This window comes from Delphinapterus leucas, chromosome 1 (assembly GCF_059928025.1).
Source record: "Delphinapterus leucas isolate spDelLeu-1000000601 "Yukka" chromosome 1, BTC_Dleu_Yukka2, whole genome shotgun sequence".
In the NCBI taxonomy this organism is placed as follows: Eukaryota; Metazoa; Chordata; class Mammalia; order Artiodactyla; family Monodontidae; genus Delphinapterus; species Delphinapterus leucas.
Genome location: NC_143129.1, coordinates 105,115,927 through 105,136,531, shown reverse-complemented (window position 1 = coordinate 105,136,531; position 20,605 = coordinate 105,115,927). Strand labels below are relative to the sequence as shown.

At 37.8% G+C, this 20,605-nt stretch overlaps 1 protein-coding gene across 3 annotated transcripts in view; it reads right to left on the bottom strand.

Moving 5' to 3' along the window:
* Window positions 1–20,605, bottom strand: part of DPYD (dihydropyrimidine dehydrogenase) — an 825,900-nt gene that overhangs the window by 114,146 nt on the left and 691,149 nt on the right. For all 3 annotated transcript variants that reach the window (XM_089919140.1, XM_022553288.2, XM_089919145.1), the window contains one exon: window positions 14,535–14,714. In XM_089919140.1, coding sequence (XP_089775266.1) covers window positions 14,535–14,714 — 180 coding nt within the window. The remainder of the gene's footprint in view (window positions 1–14,534; window positions 14,715–20,605) is intronic.

Here is a 20,605-nt window from a genome sequence, read left to right as displayed (position 1 = left end):
CTACCTAACCAGTTAATGCATTCCTCCTTAGCCCACGGAAATTATCCTTGAAGCTCCTTAGAATCAAGTGTGTCTCTTATTAATTGACTTAAAGTGAAAAAACCCCACCACATTTCATACAATTTAGGCTAAATAAATTTTTTAAACACAGTGCAAATCAATTGAACTGTCCTTTCATGTTGCATCCTTCAACTGCTGAATATTCTATATGGCATTTCACAGAAATATGATTTGATTTGAGAACATCTGCAGCAGTCTGGAACACATTTTCCCCTGTACTTGACTTTTAGCTCATTATAGCTCTCAGATGTTCTCTCAGCAATCCTGTGACATATTGGAGTGTTACTGAACAAACATCAGTGAAGCCTATGTCTTGAGTAGTGTCAATCTCAGTTGAAAATGTTTCAGCTTTCTTAGCATCAACACTAGAAGAATTTAATTAACCCACTGAAACTTTCAAAATGATAGCTAATGCATGTAAGAAATGAGAAATCTGAAACGTAGGGGGAGAGTGGATAAGTGCTTAACCTCCCACAAGCTGATGCCTGCCACCCTCAGCCTGCGCTTAGGAAGCCCATGAAAAGCCTTGCTGCTCTGTGCAGCTTCCTAGACTTTGCCATGAAACCTCTGGCTTGCTCTGTCACCCCTCCGGAGATGGAGAAGGTGGAGGTGGCAACCACTGCTGTCACACTCCCCTGGTCCCCAAACAAGGTCAGCTTCCAACCTCTAATCAGCTCCCATCCAGCTGCTCTTATGTTTTTAGTAGGTGGGGTTGGGAGACCAAGGTCAGAAAAGCGCTGTTGGCAGTGACACGGTTTTTTGCCCACTGCTGCTATTACATTAAGGAAGCAGCTGGTGAGATAATGTATGCCAAAGTGCTTTGTAAATTATAAAGTGCTTATATAATTGTCAGGGATAATCACTACTGTTGTTTTATTCCTAGGTTGCAGGAAGAGCACTGAACTGAGCTACTGGGTGGCAAAGTCCACCAGAAAGCTGGAGAGATGGGCGTGTGGGGTCCAGAGGGGGGATCTTGGTGAGAGTACACATTTGGATGATAACAGCAAGGAGATTAAAATTGGCTTCTGGGTCTGATGAACACAGACAGTAATAGAAGAGCCATGGACAGCGGAATGTTATGTGACGGCCAAAAAAGGGGAGGGGTTCTAAAAGATTAAGTCCAAGAAGCTTCTGTTCAGACACAGAAATGTTGTTTGACCCCAAGCCTCTGTCATACTTTCGGCCTTAGCTTGGGCCCTAGCCTTCCCACACTTCCTAGACCTTAATTTCAGATTGTTTTGGAAAACATTCTCAAGTTCCCTGCCACCCCTGCTATTCTGTGCATATCTCTGTATCACTGTAATTATCATACCATATTATATAAATAACTCTTTAATTGCCTAATTTCCACACTAGTCTGTGATCCTTCTAAAGAAGGCAGCATTATAACGCCTGGCACATACTAGGTGTTAACAGTTGTTTGCTTGATAAAAAGTAAGGGAGAAATCAGGAGAAAAGAGTGTTCAAAAATCAAAGAAGAAATTTCTAATAGGAAGAAGTGGTCAATTGTTGAATGTAAGAAGATCTAGTAAAGACAAGACTGGAAATTACTGGATTTGGTGATCACTAAATCACATAACTTGAACAAGAGCAGTTCTAGTGATTTGGGGGGTGGGGATGGATAGAAATCTAATTTTGATGGGTTGGAGATAGTAAAGCAAGTAAGGAATGAGAGACAATGAGTAGAGATGATGTTTTCTGGAACCTGACCTGTGAGAGGAAGAGAAAATTCAGACCCTGTTATTTATTTTTCTCAACAATCCTATGGGATACCTATTGTTATCCCAATTTTTTAAACAAGGAAATGGTGGCTAAGAGGAAAGTATGTAAGTTGCCCAAGGCCTTACTACTAACAAGAAAGAAGCTATGTGAAAAGCATAAACGCTGCTCAGTTTCATCAGTTGGATTAAGCCAATGGTGGGATCTCTTCACAATAACTTATTTAAAACCAGCTACAAAGCAGGAATAAATATTTTTGCTGTACGGTTTGGAAACAAGGCTATCTGGTATCTTCCGGCATTTTGCCAAGAGATCAGGCCCAGGGTGGAGTGATGTAATGGAAAACCACATTATGGTACCAGCTGCCAGCACGTGGAAAGAGGTGCAGAAAGGAAAGTGAAGGTCACTAAAGAGGAGCTCTTCCGTTTTACAATTTTCAAAGGGCTACAGCGCTATCAGTCCTCTGGCAACAGCTACAAGTTATTTGCAATTCTGTATTAATCCTCACTGGCTGGTTGTACTCTGGTAATAATCATACTTGAAATGTCAGTGACTTAACACAATAAAAGTTGATTTCTCACTCATAAAAAAAAAAGCCTGTTGTGTCTCTGGATATCCTCAACGTGGCGGCTTAGCAATCTAGGCCATCCATTTTATGTTGCCACTTTCTCATCATGAGACTTCAGAGTTTGCTATGGCGAAGGAAAGGGAATTTAGAGAATTGAGTGCCAGCCGTGAAATGTTTCCACTCAGAATCACATGCCACATTTCACTCACATTGCATCAACGAGATCTAGTCACCTAGCCCTATGAAGCATCCAAGAGGCAAGGAGGTTTACTTCTCCTACAGAACAAGGAAATATTAGTGAGCACCACCAATGCTGACCACAAACTCTGAGCGTATGAACAGAGAAGGATAATCTTGCAGGCTTGTTCTATATCTCAGTGAAGAATGTATACAGTAGTCCTGGGATAATTCTATTTTCTTAGGAAGCCCGGATTACCACAAATGCCATATGTTTACTTTCATTAATTTCACTTGGGACCTATATTAAAAGTAAAGAAACATTTAGGCAACATTTGGTAACATTTAGGCTCCAAAAGATAACCAGCTTGATAGCCCTGAAAGGACGGGTGACATTCTATAGTTCAGTTGGAATGGGCATATGCAGAGAATAATTGAAAGCAGAGGATCTAGAGAAGGTTCTCTAGTTTGAGATGAAATAGGATACAATTGATAAGCAGGAAAGACAAGAAAAATGCTTTAAAGATATATGGCAACAGAGGTTCAGGAGGCACGGTCTTGACGTGGTTTGCCAGGAACAATCCACAGTAGATGGGGCAGCATGGGAGTGAGGCTTCAGGGCACTTCCAAGTCTATGAGGCAACTTCACAGACAGAGCCTGAAGCTGCAAATCAAAGAATTCTCTATGTAGCATTAGTCACATTCTCTGGGCAGGTTGTAGTCACATCTTCTCAAACACATTTCTAGGGGTCACTCGTGGCCACGAAGCACAGACTAATATAGGGCATGGATTTTAGACACTAATAAGATTGCTTTCCAATATCTATACAGCATGAAACGGAGGGGATATTTAGAAATTAGGTGGTTAATTAGGTCAATATGGCAACCAAACAGAGTAATCAGGTTTCTAAGGAGAAGAGGAGAAGGGATAGATATTTCATCTGGATATCTAAATGGATTTAGTTAATTGGGAGACTGCCAATTATTCAGAACAATTGAAGATATCTTGGCCTATCCTTCCTAAACTTCCAGGGTTTTGGTAATGCTATTCAATGGCAGTTACATGCATATAATTTCAAAGGTAAAAAAATACAAAACCAAAACCAAAACCAAAATACAATAACAAAACCAAAGAACTATGGTTTGTCTTGTTTGATGTTTTTGGGGAGGGGGTAAATCACATCCTTCTTTTGAATTTCAAATAGCAGACATTTAATTTTTTTTTCTCAAATCTTAGATTAGGATAGGGCTTCCCTGGTGGCGCAGTGGTTGAGAGTCCGCCTGCCGATGCAGGGGACACGGTTTCGAGCCCTGGTCCGGGAAGATCCCACATGCCGCGGGGCAACTGGGCCCGTGAGCCACAACTACTGAGCCTGCACGTCTAGAGCCTGTGCTCTGCAACAAGAGAGGCTGTGACAGTGAGAGGCCCACGCACCGCGATGAAGAGTGGCCCCACTCGCCGCAACTAGAGAAAGCCCTCGCACAGAAATGAAGACCCAACACAGCCAAAAAAAAAAAAAAAAAAAAGAAATCTTAGATTAGGATACATTGTCATAAAGCTGAATATAATTAGAATCTCTGTTGACTCTTTGCATTATCAAAATGACTCCTTTAATACCAGAATATTATATCTTTTATATAATGCTCCGTTTATTCAAGTGGACAGTGAGCTTAAACAGAGATATAACAAATGCCTATTTTTTTCTCAGGGACGTAGCTCAGAATTACAAAGAGATATTTTGCTTTATTCCATAAAATCAGGATTAGGAACAAAGCTAACTGGTTTGTGATAAATGTTCACTGATTTTGTAGAGTTCTTAGGAGGGAGGATAGGAGATGAGTTTGAGGATAGTATTTGAATTCAAATTTTATCTTACATGCTTATACTAATGGTTTCTTTACAGATCCTCAGTCCCCACCCAGAACAAGAAAAATCCTAATTTTTTTTCCTGGCTTAAAAGTACTATCAGAATTAATGTGGGTAACTTGTGTTGAAGATGAAAAGCACTTTTACACAAGTTCTAAGTATATAATTAATATTAATGAGGTGCATTCTGACTAAAGTAGTATATTTGATGAAGTATGAGGAATTATACTGAACCACTTACTTTCATGAAAGTGACAAAGGGAATAATTTCATTTGTACTTGGAATTAGATATCAATTTAATGAGTGAGAAGAAATAGGGACTCGTAAGTTTTAAAAGCATGATGGGATGCTGGCAACAGTAAAAATGTTGTATGGCTTACATTTTATTTCAGGCACACAGTGGTGGACTGCAACGAGGTGGGTATAATGGTTACAAATTCAAGAGCTCATCGCTGCCCAAATTCCTAAACCAGTCAAGCTGTCAGTGCTCCACACTCCAGGAAGTGCAAAGCCATATCCTGCAACATCTTTCTGTGTCGGTGCCCATGCAGGCATTACCAATTGATCACATACCTCTGCTGGGCTTGGCTTTGAGTTAGAATTCTCCTCTACAAAGTGCTCTCAGTAATTGCCACCAAATATCAGAGTTCCCCTGTGCAATGAACCCACCTACCCCTGAGATGGGAGAGAAAACAAACTGGGAAGGTTTATAGGGGCACACACTATTCTGGTTATAAGCAAAGCAAAACTATCTCTTCCCATAACATGAGAGACTTCTACCAGCCCCTCCTATAATTGTTGATATTAAATTCTGATACAGTTACTCTGATTTGGCAACAAAGTAGGCCCCTCCCTTTCACCTATTGTAGGACCAATGATGAACCATTCATGCTAGCTTACTGCCCAGACCCCAAATTAACAAATTTATCTCCATTTTGCTTGGAAAGCAAACATTTCTGATTTGTTTAGGAGCTTTTTTGTGTGTATGAAAGGGAATGCTTCAAAGGACAAAGTTGCAGGCTTTTAAGCAGATCAAACAAAACTAACCTAATAAGGGCATGTTATCAATAGAAAGCCAAGAGAATGTATAAAAATAATGTATGAGTATCAGCTGGAAAATCTACACAGAAGATTGAAGAAATCCACTCATAAAGCATTGCTCAAATGTTTATGCTTACCCTAATGTTATCCATAAATTTTGGATACAAATATATCACATATCCAAATTACCCCAATCTATCTATCTATGTTAGACTTAATTATAACAATAACTGCCATGCATTGAATGCCTGCTATGTGCTACATACATCATATATATGATTTCTGGTCCTCACAAAGCACCCATGAAATCAGTATCATTATCTCACTTTGGCATTTCGGCAAAGGGGAACTGTAGGATTCATGTGGTTGGCCCAAGTTCACCCAGTAGTAAGACACTGAGGTGGGATTCAAACCCAGACCTGCTGGACTCCAAACACAGTGCTCTTTTTACTACAGCAGCATATTGACTCCTTTGTGGGATTCTTACACATTAATGAGCTGATGAGACACTCAGGACTACAAGAGGGGGATATCAAATCTTATCCAGCATTTTTTGCTTATAAGTAGGAATAATCACCATTTATAACAGGTGATTGCCCTATTCTAAAAGGATACTTGGCAATTCAGCATTCTACCCAAGATACTACTCAAACCATCTGATGATATTTAGAGATGTAGGTAAGTTCCCATATCTATGCAGTAGACTCATTTGGTAATTTTGGAAAGTTTGAATTTCCAGGAACTGATGCTGTGTTTTTTTGCCATGTTCTATGAAATGAACTAAAACAATAAAAAATATTTAGCCTCATGCAATCAGTCATAGAAAGCAATAATATTGATTTCTATTTCAATCATTACCCAAGTTAACTGACAGAAATGTAACATGTCATCTGGAACTTCTCTAACTGTACAATGTGTCCCCAAAACATAACCGAAGGGACAAAGCTGCAATGAGAGAAAATAGCATGGACAAGAACTATGAGGCCGTAAGATGAACTTGAAAGAAAATGGCTTTCATCACCTTTTCTCTCTCTTTTCTGGGCTAGCCGTGCAAGTGGCCACGGATGGGAGTTCACTGCAAGAGCCCACGGGCTCCCTCACAGTGGATTTTTCATTGTAAGATTCCGTGTACTTGTTGATAAGATTAAATAATTTCAAATCCAGTTTACTTGCATAAAGTATTACATATATTTATTCTGGTCACAAGTTCTTTGTGAGATATAAGTATTATGGATATTTTCTCTCATTCTGTGACTTAAATTTTCATTTCCTTAACTTGCCTTTTGATGAGCACTTGCCTTTTGAAGTGCAACCTATCTTTTTTTTTTCTTGTATGGTTAGTGCTTTTTGTATCCTATCTAAAAATTTTTCCTTATAAGTAAATATATTTACTTATATTTTCTTTAAAACTTTTATAGTCTTTTTACTTTTATATCTATGATATATTTAAAATTACTTTTGTGTCCTGTGTGAGGAAAGTATGAGGTTCATTAAAATATATCTATATCTATATCTATATCTGTATCTATATCTATATCTATGCTTATCCATTAATTCCAGCACCATTTATCAAAAGGACTTTCCTTTCTCCATTGGAATGCTTTAGTGCCTTTGTCAAAAATCAATTGAGTGTATATGTGAGGGTTTACTTCTGGACTTTCCATTGATCTATTTGTCTATCCTGACACTAAAACACACTTGCTTGATTACTGAAGATTTATAGAAAGTCTTGAAGGCAGATAGGTCAAATCATCTAAGTCTGTTCTTTTTCAAGATTGTTTTGGCTATTCTGACACCTTTGAAATCCAATATAAATTTTAGAATCAGTTTATCAACTTCTACATAAACGTGTGCTGGGATTTTGATTGGGATTGTCATAACTCTACAGATCAATTTGGACAGAACTGAGATCTTAACATATCTCTCCACTGATATTTCTTCATTAATTTTTCTCAACAATTCTTTGTAGTTTTCAGTGGGTGGCTATTGCATATATTTTAATTTGTTCCTAAGTACTTTGTAGTTTTTAAGTGCCATTGTAAATGGCATTTTAAAATTTAATTTTCTGATTGTTTATTTTTCCTGTTGTTCATACAGAAATACAACTGACTTTTGTATATTGTCTTTTGTCCTGAAACTTTGCTTAGTTCATTTATTGACTTTAATAGTGTTTTTATAGGTTCTTTAGGATGTTTTATGTACACAATATTACTATCCGCAAATGAAAACAGTCTTAGTCCTTTGTTTCCAATCTGGATGCCATTTCTTTCTTTTCATGTCCTTACTGTACTAGTTAGGACCTCCAGTATAATACTGGATATAAGTAGTGAGCATAGACATTTACACTTAGTTCTTGATCTTAGGAGAAAAAGTTTATTGTTTTGCCATTACATATGAAATGAGCTGTAGAATTTTTGTACATGCCCTTTATCAGATTGAGGAAGTTTCCTTCCACTAGATTGCTTAGGGTTTTATGATAAGTAAATGATGGATCTTTTCAAATGCTTTTTCTGCATCTAAGGACTTGTACTGAGAACATATAAAGAACTCCTAAAGTTTAATTAAAAATAAACCCAACTTCTAAGTGGACAAAAAATTTGAATAGACACTTCACAGAAGAAGATATATGGATGGACAATAAGGACACAAAGAAGTGTTTAAATCATTAATTTTCAGGGAGATGAAAATTAAAATTGCAGTGTCGTACCAATGTACATGTACTAAAATGTCTGAAATTAAAAAGACAGAGGATACTAAATGTTGGCTGGAAGAACCGAAACACCCATCCACAGTTGGTTGCCGTGTAAAATGGTACCACCACTTTGGAAATCTGTTTATAGGTTTCTTATAAAGCATACACATCACCTTAAGACTCAGATATTACACTCCTGGGTTTTACTCAAGAGAAATGAAAATATGTATTCACAAAACCAGTTATGCCTGAATGCTTATTTCAGATATATTTATAATAATGGGAAAGTGAAAACAGCCCAAATGTCATTTTGAATAAATACACAAATTGTGGTATATTTATACAATAAAATATTTTTTACCAATTAAAAAAAATGAATTACTTAACACTCCCCAAATCATGGATGAATCTCTGAAACACTGTGCTGAGTGAGAGTAACTACACACAAAAAAACACACAATGTGGAATTCTAATTATATGATGTTAAAGAGTACGAACAAGCTAATCTATGTTGATGGAAATTAGATTGTGTTTGCTTCTGGTGGTGAGGAGGAGGGAGAGATAATGACTGGGAGAGTGCAAAAGGGAATCTTTGAGGTGTTGACAGTGTCCTGTATCTTGATAGAATTAAGAGTTGCATGGGTATATCATTTGTCAAAACTCATCAAATGGTTTATTTAAGACCTGTGTTTTTAAAGACAGACCTTTTTTCTTTATGTAAATTATATCTCAATTTGGAAACATAAAAAGTATGAAAAAATAAATAGCATGAAGACATAAAACTTTTAAAGTTTTGGGTAAACAGGAGATACCGCTCTCCTCTTCTGAGACTGTTATTATTAGGACTTTTGTGATGATCATGCTTATGACATTATATATTCCTTGTGGATACTTCTTTGTTCTCTGTGTTGGATAATATACCAGAGACAAATAAATAGACATCTACATATCAAACACCATAACCAGATAGCAGTAGTTTTACAAAATCATATTACTTTTGGTTTTAAAAACATGAGAATGATGCATCTGGTCATATAGATGCACCAATTTTGGTTTCTATCATCAAAATAAAGCCTTGTTTTATGAGTCATTATACAAGCACCACGACAGTTTCTCTGACTTTATCCTAATGAAAGCTTTTTCATGAGTACACATTATGTTCACTTATTAATATCACTGATATGTATTTTATCATATTTTAATACCTACTGAAAGTAATTTGGCACATTTACTGTTTTCTTCTAAAATGCCTGCTATTTTTGAAAGGGCCTGGCTGGAATTTTAATTATAAATTTGTTTCCTTTTTTTCCTTCCAAATAAGGACACCACAGATAGTCTGTGCAACTTAATTGTATAAACATGTAGCATTGTGCTAGTTGCTTGAAAACTCAAGTGTAAATAAGACATGATTTCTGTTTTCAAGTTGCTCATAATGAGCTCAGCGATGGACAAGAAGTAATGCTAACTAGAAGATAATGTCATAACTGCAATAGCAGTTATATGAACAAAGGGCTGTAGGAGAAAGGAGTGACAATTTTCCCAGAGGGAGAGGAAGATAGTCATAGATGGCTTCACAAAGTAAGTGACATTTAAGATAGATCTTAAAAAAAAAAAAGAGTGATCAATATATCATTCATCAATTCGGCTACCACGCTGTTGCTCCTACATGGTAGATATTGGGTCAGGCACTGGCACAGAGTGTGTGGTCTAGGCCCTAAAGAAGCTTATACTCTAGGTACATTTTGCCAATCCTAGAAGGAATGCAGGTTGCTCACTTGCCTATCTCACTCTTTCCACTCTGGCTTCTTTCCATTTCATTTTACTAAACTAGACTTATACACCAAAAGGAACTTTTAAGTTCAAAGTTATTATTTTTCTTTTTACATTTTTTCATTTCTGATGTCATGGGAAAAGCGATGGCTTGATAAGTCATTGACTACTAATATTTAGTTCTACCACTTAGCTGTTTTCTTACATTAATTTATTCATTCAGTTACTTATTTGAGCATCATTTATTAAGCCCTTTCTGAGTATCAGCGGGTCCCCAGAAATTGGGATACAAAGGTGAAGAAGACTGTCTGGTAGAAGAGACAGAGATGCAAAAATTCAAATGCTGTGTGATACTGGTTGCAACTAAGGTTGAAGAAGAGAAGAAGAAATTAATTCTGGTGTAGAGGTCAGAGAATAACTCAAAGAGAAGTGGATGCTTTCATTACTCTTTAGTGAATTGGAAAGACATTTCAGATGTAAGGAACAGCATGTGAAAATGAACGCAGAAACCAAGCAGTCAGTAGTGTTGTCTTGTGCTGTTTCCCTTTCAAAGGCTCTTGCTTAGGAATCCTTCATCTCAGGCACAAAGAAGTGAAGTCATTTCCTCCCATGCTTTCTGACTGTAACATTTTCTGTTCTAATACTGGAGCCTCCAATTTCTTTCATGTTTCTCAAGCAAATAATCTCCACATAATTCTTATTTCCACACCTAAAAATGCCAAATACTAACAGTTTACTTTCTAATGTCACTAAAATATATACTTTGTCTCCAACTCTAAAGAAGAATTTGTGGATAAAGGTATAATTGCAACTATATTCTCACTTAAGTATTCTTCACAATGCTTTATCTAAAATACTTGGGGCCAACGTAGCTCAAAATGCAGAATTTTTTTTTGGACTTTAGGAAAGAAAAATGGTACACATACTACCTTTTCCCTAGCACCTACAGCAAGATGTGGCGTGGCAACCTGGACTTCAACACATTCGTCGATTGGAAGTAAACACGTAAATGTTCACTCTAAGAGGAATAAATAAAGATTATAAAAGCCTCCCATCAGTTCAGGCCGGGTTTGCTGCCAAATGAGTTATGTGAAACATTTGGTTTCAGAGCTTTTTGGGTTTCAGAAGTGTTAATGAGAGATCGTGGACTTGTACTGTGGTTATCCTCATTTCATAGTTTTAGAAACAGATTTAGAGAGATTAATTAACTTGTCCAAGTTGCTTAGCTAGTATAGTAAGGAAGCATCATGGAAACCTAACAGTCTTACTTGGAACTCTGTTGGTAACCACTGTCCCATACGTAGCAAGCAAACAGTTCACTTTTATTAAGTCGCCAGGTTTTCACCAGGTAGAAGAGGGGATTAAGGTAACTGAGTATATAATAAAAGTGCTTTGCTACCGATGCGCCTCCTTTTTTTTTTTTTTTTTTTTCTTGCGGTACGCAGGCCTCTCACTGTTGTGGCCTCTCCCGTTGCGGAGCACAGGCTCCGGATGCGCAGGCTCAGCGGCCATGGCTCACGGGCCCAGCCGCTCCGCGGCATGTGGGATCTTCCCAGACCGGGGCACGAACCCGTGTCCCCTGCATCGGCAGGCGGACTCTCAACCACTGCGCCACCAGGGAAGCCCCCGATGCGCCTCCTTTTTGATGATACTGTGAATAGCCTCCCCTTCCTTATCCTCACAGACTTCCTCGTTGCTGACTGTCTGCATGGACTCTGTATGTCATGCTTTGAGAACTGTATCTGTCCTTAGAATTCTTTTTGCTTACATGTCTTTGACCTAGCTGCTGAACTAACTCCCGCTCCTGGTTCCTCAAGGGGTATTTTCAACCATTGGCCATTCAGAGCCCAGTGTGCTGCTTTTCTGGATTTCCTCTCCTGACTCTCTATTTCATTTCTCTTCCAGCTCAAAATCATTTCTTACCAGCTTTCTCCCTCAAGAGAAGCTTGTGTTGTTCCCATTGCTAACTTCTCGATCTCTGACTATATTCGGTTGCTATTCTTACTTTCATTTTTCTTGGCAACGCGGATCCTTGTATGCTTCCATCAGAATAAGGTTGTTAAAATGCAGATTCCTGGACTCACCTTTGACCAATGAAATCAGGATCTCTGGGAGTGGAGCCTGGGAATCTACATTTTCATAAGCATGCCACATGGTTTTTAAGCACCAGGAGTTGGAGATCAATAGCTTTGTGGTGCAGCAGAGCTGGTGACTGCTCTTCCTGTGGGATCTACTTTCATGCTTGCAGGCACGAATTTATACAACTTGCACTGTAAGACCAGAGCAAACCATAAATGCCTGACTGCTTGCTCTTCCAAAATCACATGAAGAAACATTGCTTGGGAAGTTTAATCAATTTATACGTGAGGTATGCATTAGGGAGACTATATTAAATATACTAATTACGTATATTAAATATACTAATTACTTGAAAGATAACATGACTAATTTGGCCAAACTAATTTGTTTCCATGGTTCAAGTCTCATTTTTCCTCCATCTTCAAACACTGTACTGTAATTCGTTTCTTCTAAATTTCTACTCTAATTTATTCTAGCCTGACCTCTGAGCGAAAGATGAAAGAGAGTAACAACTGTACTTTCCAAACAAATTTTTTTCCTGTCTAAAGAAGCCAGCTACTTCCAGCGGGGCTTTCTGAAAAGGGTCTGCAACTTCTCTTGTCCATTTATCATGAAAACAGGGTAAGAACCAGCATCCTATTCTTTAGCTAATGAGAATATAATAGGAATTATTTTCAAAGATGCACACACACACACACACACACCTGCAACACTAGGAAGGAATAGCTAGGAAGCCACAGCACTTTGATTCACTATTAGGGATATTAACCTAAAGGGGATAGTCACCTATTGTTTGAGTCATGTCAGCCCTCACCAGAGACTCTGGAGCATAGATCTATTAGCAGACCATCTGCTCGTTCCTCAACTTAGTGCTGAGAAATGAATTGCTAATATAATCACATAGGCAAAATCTTTTTTTTTTTAACAAACGATAATGCTGGAAATTACACTTTTGATTTGGATGAAGGCTGGACTTACTAAAATAAAGTCTGAATCTACATTCAAACTATCAGAAAATCAATTTCCACTTAAGTCACTGACACAAGTGTTTCCATCATTATCCATCTTCTATTTGAATATGTAAGTTTTCAAACGAGTGCGGAAGTCTTTTAAAGACAAAAATGGCACAGTGCAATGCAGCTACTTCCATTTCAGCGTGCATGGTGACTGCATACATTTGAGACAATGCTTTTATAGACAGTCATAAACTATCAAAACTACCATGTCAGAAACAATTGACTTGATATATTTACATTGGATGAGTATAAAGTTATTTGTAATTGTTTTTTAGTTATGAACAATTTTAGGATATTGATGGTCATTGATAAAGGCAAGAACACTCACTGTCTAAATACTTGCAGACTCAGTTTATGATAATATGATTAGTTACACTAATAATGCTGCTTAGGCACAGTCTCGCTAATTATAATATTATAAATATTAATGTCACCCAGCCTTTTTGTTTGATTGCCACTCATGGAGTCATTCATCATGATATTTTCCTGGAATCCACACTGTAAGATTTTATTTCTTTCTCCCTTTTATTTTTCATCACTGGACTTGCAGGGATACACATTATTCTCCAAGAAGCCCTTATTTTTGGCTATCTGTTTGGAGAGGAATAGTGATATTTCCCATTAAAATTAGCCAAATGTAAATTGTTATATGATGTTTCTCTTATTCTTTCTGAGTCCCTAACCTTGCCGTCCAAGGCAGAGTACCCAGGGTTTTTGTTTTCCATTCTTTTTCATGTGACCTGTTTCAAGTTAAGATTCATTTGAATTATTAAATGCTTCCTTAAAGAATCTTTTTACTTGCCTCTCTTTTTTTTAAAGTTAATTATTGATGTAGTGACAAGCTGAAAAGACTAAGAATTATAATTTTTTCCTCCCCTCATTCAGGACTCAAGAAACGTCTTCTGACAATGGTTATCTATTTAGAATAATACAAAGGAAATACAAAGGCGAAATGCTGAATGTTGTTTTAGAAAAGATTTGCTAAAATCACTGTATTATACAAAATGTAAATGTAGTGTATATTTCTCTGAAAATAGCAGTTAGTGAGAAAGTTGGGACATAACCTTTTGAGCCCAGGTTTAACCACATAGCAGAAGCAGTTACAAAAGATACTGATTAGATTTTAGTTTTAAAAACTTCATCGTATTATTCAGGGCTCCAGTGATTTGATTGTCTTGAAAATAGAAAGGTAATGTTATAATTTCCAGAGCTTGTTAAAGAATAAAGAAATCTCCAGCCTCCTACTGGAAAGAATGCCAGTCATCACCACAGTAAGCAAGAATTTGGAGGCACTTTACACTATAAACTTCAATCTTTTTCTTTTATATGACCTTGTGTTATATTGGTTTCATAAAAATGTAACTCAGAGACCTGTCATAGAGTTGTAATCAAGCCTCCTTCAGAACGATTCTACAGCAGAAATCACATCAAATGGGCACTGTGTTTCCTCTGTTAGTGAGATGGTAGAAGGGCAAACAAGACCTGAAATAGAAAGTGAACAAGGCAGAGTTCTCAAGGACAACCCAGGAGAGGTGGCCACATACCTTTCCCACGAGTTCAGCAATGCGAGGAACTGGTTTCCCTTTCTGGTGACTCTCGGTGGCTGGACTCTGTCCGTCCCAGTCTTGTAGCTCTTCAATGCTTTGCAGGTAAAGCAAGGCTTTGAGGCCAGTGCAGTAGTCTTGAATGACAGTGAAATCCTGATTCTGAACAGCACTGCATACCTAGAAAAGGTGGAGCAACCAACTAAAAGTCAAGCTAAGAGCTAATTCTCCAAACAGCCTCACTTTTCATATAGTCAACACAATTTATTTTATGTGCCAGGCACTGTTCTAAGCATGAGAGGTCAATTGTTGCCTGGAGGGGATGGGAGTGGTCGGGAGGGAAGGACTACAAGAGGGACAAGGAAACTTTCAGGGACTGTGAATACTTTCATCAGCTTGATGTGGTGATGGTCTCACAGGTATACACATATTTCAAAACATCAGACTGTACCCTTTAAATATGTGCGGTTTACTGTATGGCAGGTATAGTCAGTATGGCTGTAAAAAAATTAGGCCCAACAAGAAGAATTTCCCAGGAGTTAAATTTAGCACAACATGAGAATGGACATTTTAACTCTCTCATTCTCCCTCCGTTGAGACGTGCAGCCTGGACGTGGTGCTCATGCGAGGAGGTGGTCCTGCTGAGCAGGAGACCCATCAACTCAGCTCTCATATACCACGGCCTGCCTCTTTAGCCTCATCTATCACTGTCCCCCTTTGTATTCACTGTGCTCCAGCCACCCAGGTCTTTCCTCTTTTCCTCGAATTCGCCACATTCCTTCTTTGCCTTAAGACCTCATAAGATCTCGCCGCCTAGAAGGTCCTTCCCTTCTACATATGGCTAACAGCACAGCTGCAGTCTCATGGGAATTATCACTTCCTCAAGGAGGCCTCCAGGAGCCCAAAATAAGTTAAGACCTTCTTTAGCTCATATATTTTTGACTTCTAAGTCTTGCAACGTTATTTGATTGACAGCTCCCTCCCCCAATAGACTGAATCTTCAGGAGGGAAGAAGCTATTTTATTTTGCTCAACATATTATCCCCAGTGACCAGCACAGAGTCTGTCATTTATTCTGCTCTTAATAAGTATATGTTGAATGAATGCATAATTCAGAAGAGATTTTTTAAATTTGAGTGACATTTCTTAGAAAATAGAGATTTAATTCTAGAGTTAAGGCAGGTTGATTCTGAGAAATTAGGATCATTCAGATAAAAATATACTTGAGAGTCTGTGTTAGGATTTGAATTAGAGCTTGAATTTAGTGGAGTTAGAGAAACACTCCAGGTTGATTATTTACAAAGATACTTCTCCGATTTTGATACCATACATAGTCTCCAGAGACTCATTTACAACTGCCAGTAGGACCTCCTCACCCATATGGCCCATCATCACTTCAAATTCAAAATTTACCATATAGAATTCAACACCTCTCTGCAACCATATTTCAAATCAATCCAAGGAAACAGCTATCCAAACAAAACTAAGCAAAGCAAAACTCACTTCTATCCCATCTTCCCAGATGTTAAATTCTCAGCATATATCATAGTTACTGGTGATTGCAGCCAATAAAGAAAAACCATGTCATACATGAATGTAGATGAAGAAATACCTGAAAATAGAATAAATCATATTCTATTTCAAGTTCTCTTAAAGCCTTCTGGGTCTTTAATTAATACATTTCATTGTAATCCTCATGCCTAGTGCACTACCTGATACCTAGCTATTGCTAGGCTGGTTGAGAAAATTTATTGAAAACACACTAAGGGGTTCCAGAATAGGGAATGGGAAGTAGACAGAGACAGAGAAAGGGCAAGAAAAATATATACCTAAGAGTTCACAGAAAAAAGTGGTAGTGATTTCATCATATATATGAAAAAGAAGGCCAAGTGTGGAATTCTGGGAATATGAGCATTTAAAAGGAAGACCATGAAGGACACTAAGCAGAAGAGATACAAGACAGCATCATGGAAGATGTCAAATGCTGCACTAAGGTCAGTAACATCGGAGGTGAAAAGTGATCGTTAAATTTACCAATCAAAAGACTTTAGCATTTATGGGGGAGAAGCTCTGCAACAGGGCAGAAGCCATCTTATAGCGAGTTGAAGAATGGATGAGGATAGAGGATGTGACAATATGAAGACAGACTGCTCTGATGAGAAGTTTTGCTCCTATTAAGAGAAATAGGAGAGCTAGGGGTATAAGTAGGAGAATTATGAATGGTTTTTTTTTTTTTTTTTTGGGTACACGGGCCTCTCACTGCTGTGGCCTCTCCCGTTGCGGAGCACACGCTCCGGACGCGCAGGCCCAGCGGCCATGGCCCACGGGCCCAGCCGCTCCGTGGCATGTGGGATATTCCCGGACTGGGGCACGAACCTGTGTCCCCTGAATTGGCAGGCGGACTCTCAACCACTGCGTCACCAGGGAAGCCCTGTATCTTATTTTTATAAGGATGGAAATAGCTATGTTTTAGGGGAACGTGGACATTTTATATTTCAGAATAGGAGAGAATGGCTTCTGTATATTATATTTCTGTCAAAATTGGCTGAATGATGGTGTGGTAAGAAGAAAACAATGTAATATCTAACATGAGATGAGCTCTTACTATGGGCCACACACTCTCTTAAACACTTTTTAATGTATTGAGTTGTCCAAAAAGTTCATTCTGGTTTTTCCATGAGGAAATTATATCATTTAGTCCTCAAAATAATGCTGAGGTAGGTTTAATTTTTAGCCCTATTTTACAGATGAGGGAAGTGAGATGCAGAGACTTGCCCCAGGCAGGTCACATGGTTAGAAAGTGGATTATACTGCATAATTCATGACCGTGCAGTCTAAGGTGACTAAGGTATAGACATTCACGAAGGAAAACTCTTTTCATGTAACTACAATTATCTTTTCCATAACCCAAACACATGTATATATAATTTTAAATGATCAATTATCTTCAACCCAAATATAGCTATTGTTTTGAAAACTCGATAGTGCTAGATAAAAATTGTCAATGTCCTCCTGTTTTATTTACTTCTTACTTGTACATGAGTAGAAACAACAAGGCAAAACCAAAAAGCAGAAATAAAAACCTTTCATTTCTTATTGTGAAGGGCTGTATGTTACCACAGTGCAGGAAAGAACATTGAATAACCACTAAATACAGACAAGAATATTTTCTAGGAAGTCCATTTATATCACATAAAAAAAATGTTTCTCAGGAGGAACAATTTAAGCATTAATTAGGCCTGTTATAACTTTCTTAGAGTTGATTTTCTTTTCAGAACAATTATAAAGAACATCATTATAATTTCCTCCATGGGATTTTTTTTTTTTTTTAACTGTAAAAGTCAACTGATGCTTTACTTAATCTTCTTTGTTCATCGTGAGATTCTATTTTTTGGTAGTATATGTTAATGTGTATACTTTTACTATAGTCTTAAAATAGTTCCCCATATGGACATCATAAGAAATCAGATTTTGAAAATCACATCATGTCATGTAATTTATGGGATGTTCATGACTGCTGTGAAAACCTGCTGCTAAAAGGACTCTAGATACTCTGCAGTGTATGAATAGTCAAGTTGAATCTCAGTCCTCCCTAACTTTTCCAATGAGAAGATACAAGAGCCACTACTTCTCTTAATCCACAAACATGGCACAATTTGTATGGAGTAGACTCAGCCAAGTGGTGCTGGAGTGATCACAAAGTAGACTTGTGTATTTTAACTATGGAAGAACATGTGGGGCTAAAGGCTAAAAAGACTCCCTCCTTGCCCACCCTCTTGTATGCACTTTACCCTATGGTGCTAGTGTTTCAGATAAATGGGAGCTACACTGAGCATGTGAAGGGGACACAGAACTTGAAGAGGTAGGAGAGACTACCAGATGGCGACTGAATATTGCTGGGATGGTGTGATATGCTGGAAACCCTGGACGCCACCATCAGGCATGGGTGTCAGAGGGGACCACTTCAGATATGTTTCATCATCAAGCAAATGTCACACTATTTATATACCTTCCTAAAGTGAGTAATTTCCCTTTTACTATCCATAAGATTAAATATTAATTTTCTGATAGAATTTCTGATAACAGAAGCGTTCACATTGATATTTCTTTGAAAATTTTAATATATATATATTATCGGAGGGTCTTATTAAAATGCAGAGTCTGTTTCTGTAGGTTTGGAGTGAGGTCCAAGATTCTGCATTTGTGACAAGCTCCCAGGTGGTGCTGATGTCACTGGTCTACACTTAGAAAAGCAAGGATTTAAGCACTGGTGGGGATGAATCTCATCTTATCCTGAAATGCTGTCTGCAAAGTAAGTTTCTTCCAAACAAATAATTTCTTGATTTTTACTATTAGATTGTAGCAACATTTTCATCACCCTTTAAAGCAGCACTACTTATAATAATAAGTCACGTCTGAAAAAAAGAGAGTAATTTTCTGAGGAAACAGTAATGAGACCCAAAATAAACTTAGGATGCAAACACACCACTGGGAACAGAGCTTTGTCCATGGGATTTGATGCTCAGAAAATGGATTTGCTCAGAAAGGTGCCTCGCTCTTGCCTAACCTGCACTGAGGGCTTTATCTCTATCTCAAAGGCAAATGGTTCCTTTTAAAACTCCAAACATGTAGCTGCTATTCCTAAATGGGTGTATTTTATATGACATCTCTTAATTGTTTGTTTAACAGCTCTGATTAGGACCCTTAATAGCTGTTAACATGTTTGCTCAGTATAATTTGTAAGTTCTTTATGGTGAAGGCTGGTTTATCTTATTTCGCAGCAGGGCATCAGGTGCCATTATAAGGATCATTGCCACCATTAATTATTTCCATAAGCGTGAATCTCCCTACAGTGAGCTGTTCTAAATAGGAGCCCTTGGATTCTCAGCAGGACCAGCCCTGTGCAGGGGCTGAGTAGGTGGTGACCCCCTGTGCGGCATGTTTTGAGGTGTGCTGTAAAGCTCCGGTGGCCACCGAACAGTCTCTTCTAGAGGTCTGACACAGTGCCCTGAATTTTCACTTTAGGTGCAGCCACATTTAATTGAAGCCTGTCTATGTAAAGCAACTGTAAAAATACCTGGGAGGTGACAGAGGGTTGAGGGGTGCTAATTCCTTTCTCATTATTTCTCATTAAATGAGATTAACCATATTAATAGTAAATTACCTATTTACGGTGATTTATATTTTAAAAATCTCCTTTACATACATTATTTCTTTCAATACTCCGAATAAAACTATGAATTAGGCAGGGGAGAGGATAGTATTTTTACTTTAACAATGGAAAGAGCTTGGACTTGAAGAACTATTTCTTAAAGTCTAATTGAGTGTTTTTTATGCCATATCAAGTAGTGTAGCCTAGGGGTTAAGAGCATACATGTAGAAGTTTGGCAGAATCAGGTTTAAACTGCATCTTAGCTGCCTAAATGTGAGCAACTTTCTTCACTTAAAAATGGAGATTAAATACTTAGCACATAGGAGAGTAAAAGGCAATGTATTTAAGTGCATAAACTAGTAGCTAGCACTTAGTAAGCTAGATTGGCACCAAAAATAAATTTCATAACATGAATAAATCATTAGAGCATGAATTAGGCAGAATATAATTTTTTAAATCTATACTTTTTTGGTCTAATGCAGTAAAAGAAGGTCACGGATATTATTTTTATTTACATTAAGTAATGACCTCAAAAAAAGCTCTGGTCTTGTTGTCAGAAGACATGTGTGAGACCCAGCTCTGTCCTTCAGCACCTGTGTGACTGAAGCTAGTCTTTTAGCTTGTTGTTTCCTCCTCTCACACCTCCCAATCTGAAAACAGTGGATGATGATAACTAATTCATTACTGTGAGGATTAAATTACCTCATGTAGGTGGAACTGCCGTGGAAATTAGAGTACCATTCAGACAGAATGGTATCAAACCTCAGAGTTATTATCAGGTAATCTAGAATTTAAAGGGCCTGGTGGAGGTCAAAATGGAAACTTTTGCCTGTAAAGGAAAACAAACTCTTGAAACGTAAAAGACAATGTACTAGAAAACTAGCAAACAGAATTCAAACTGGATTAAAAATACTAATCCC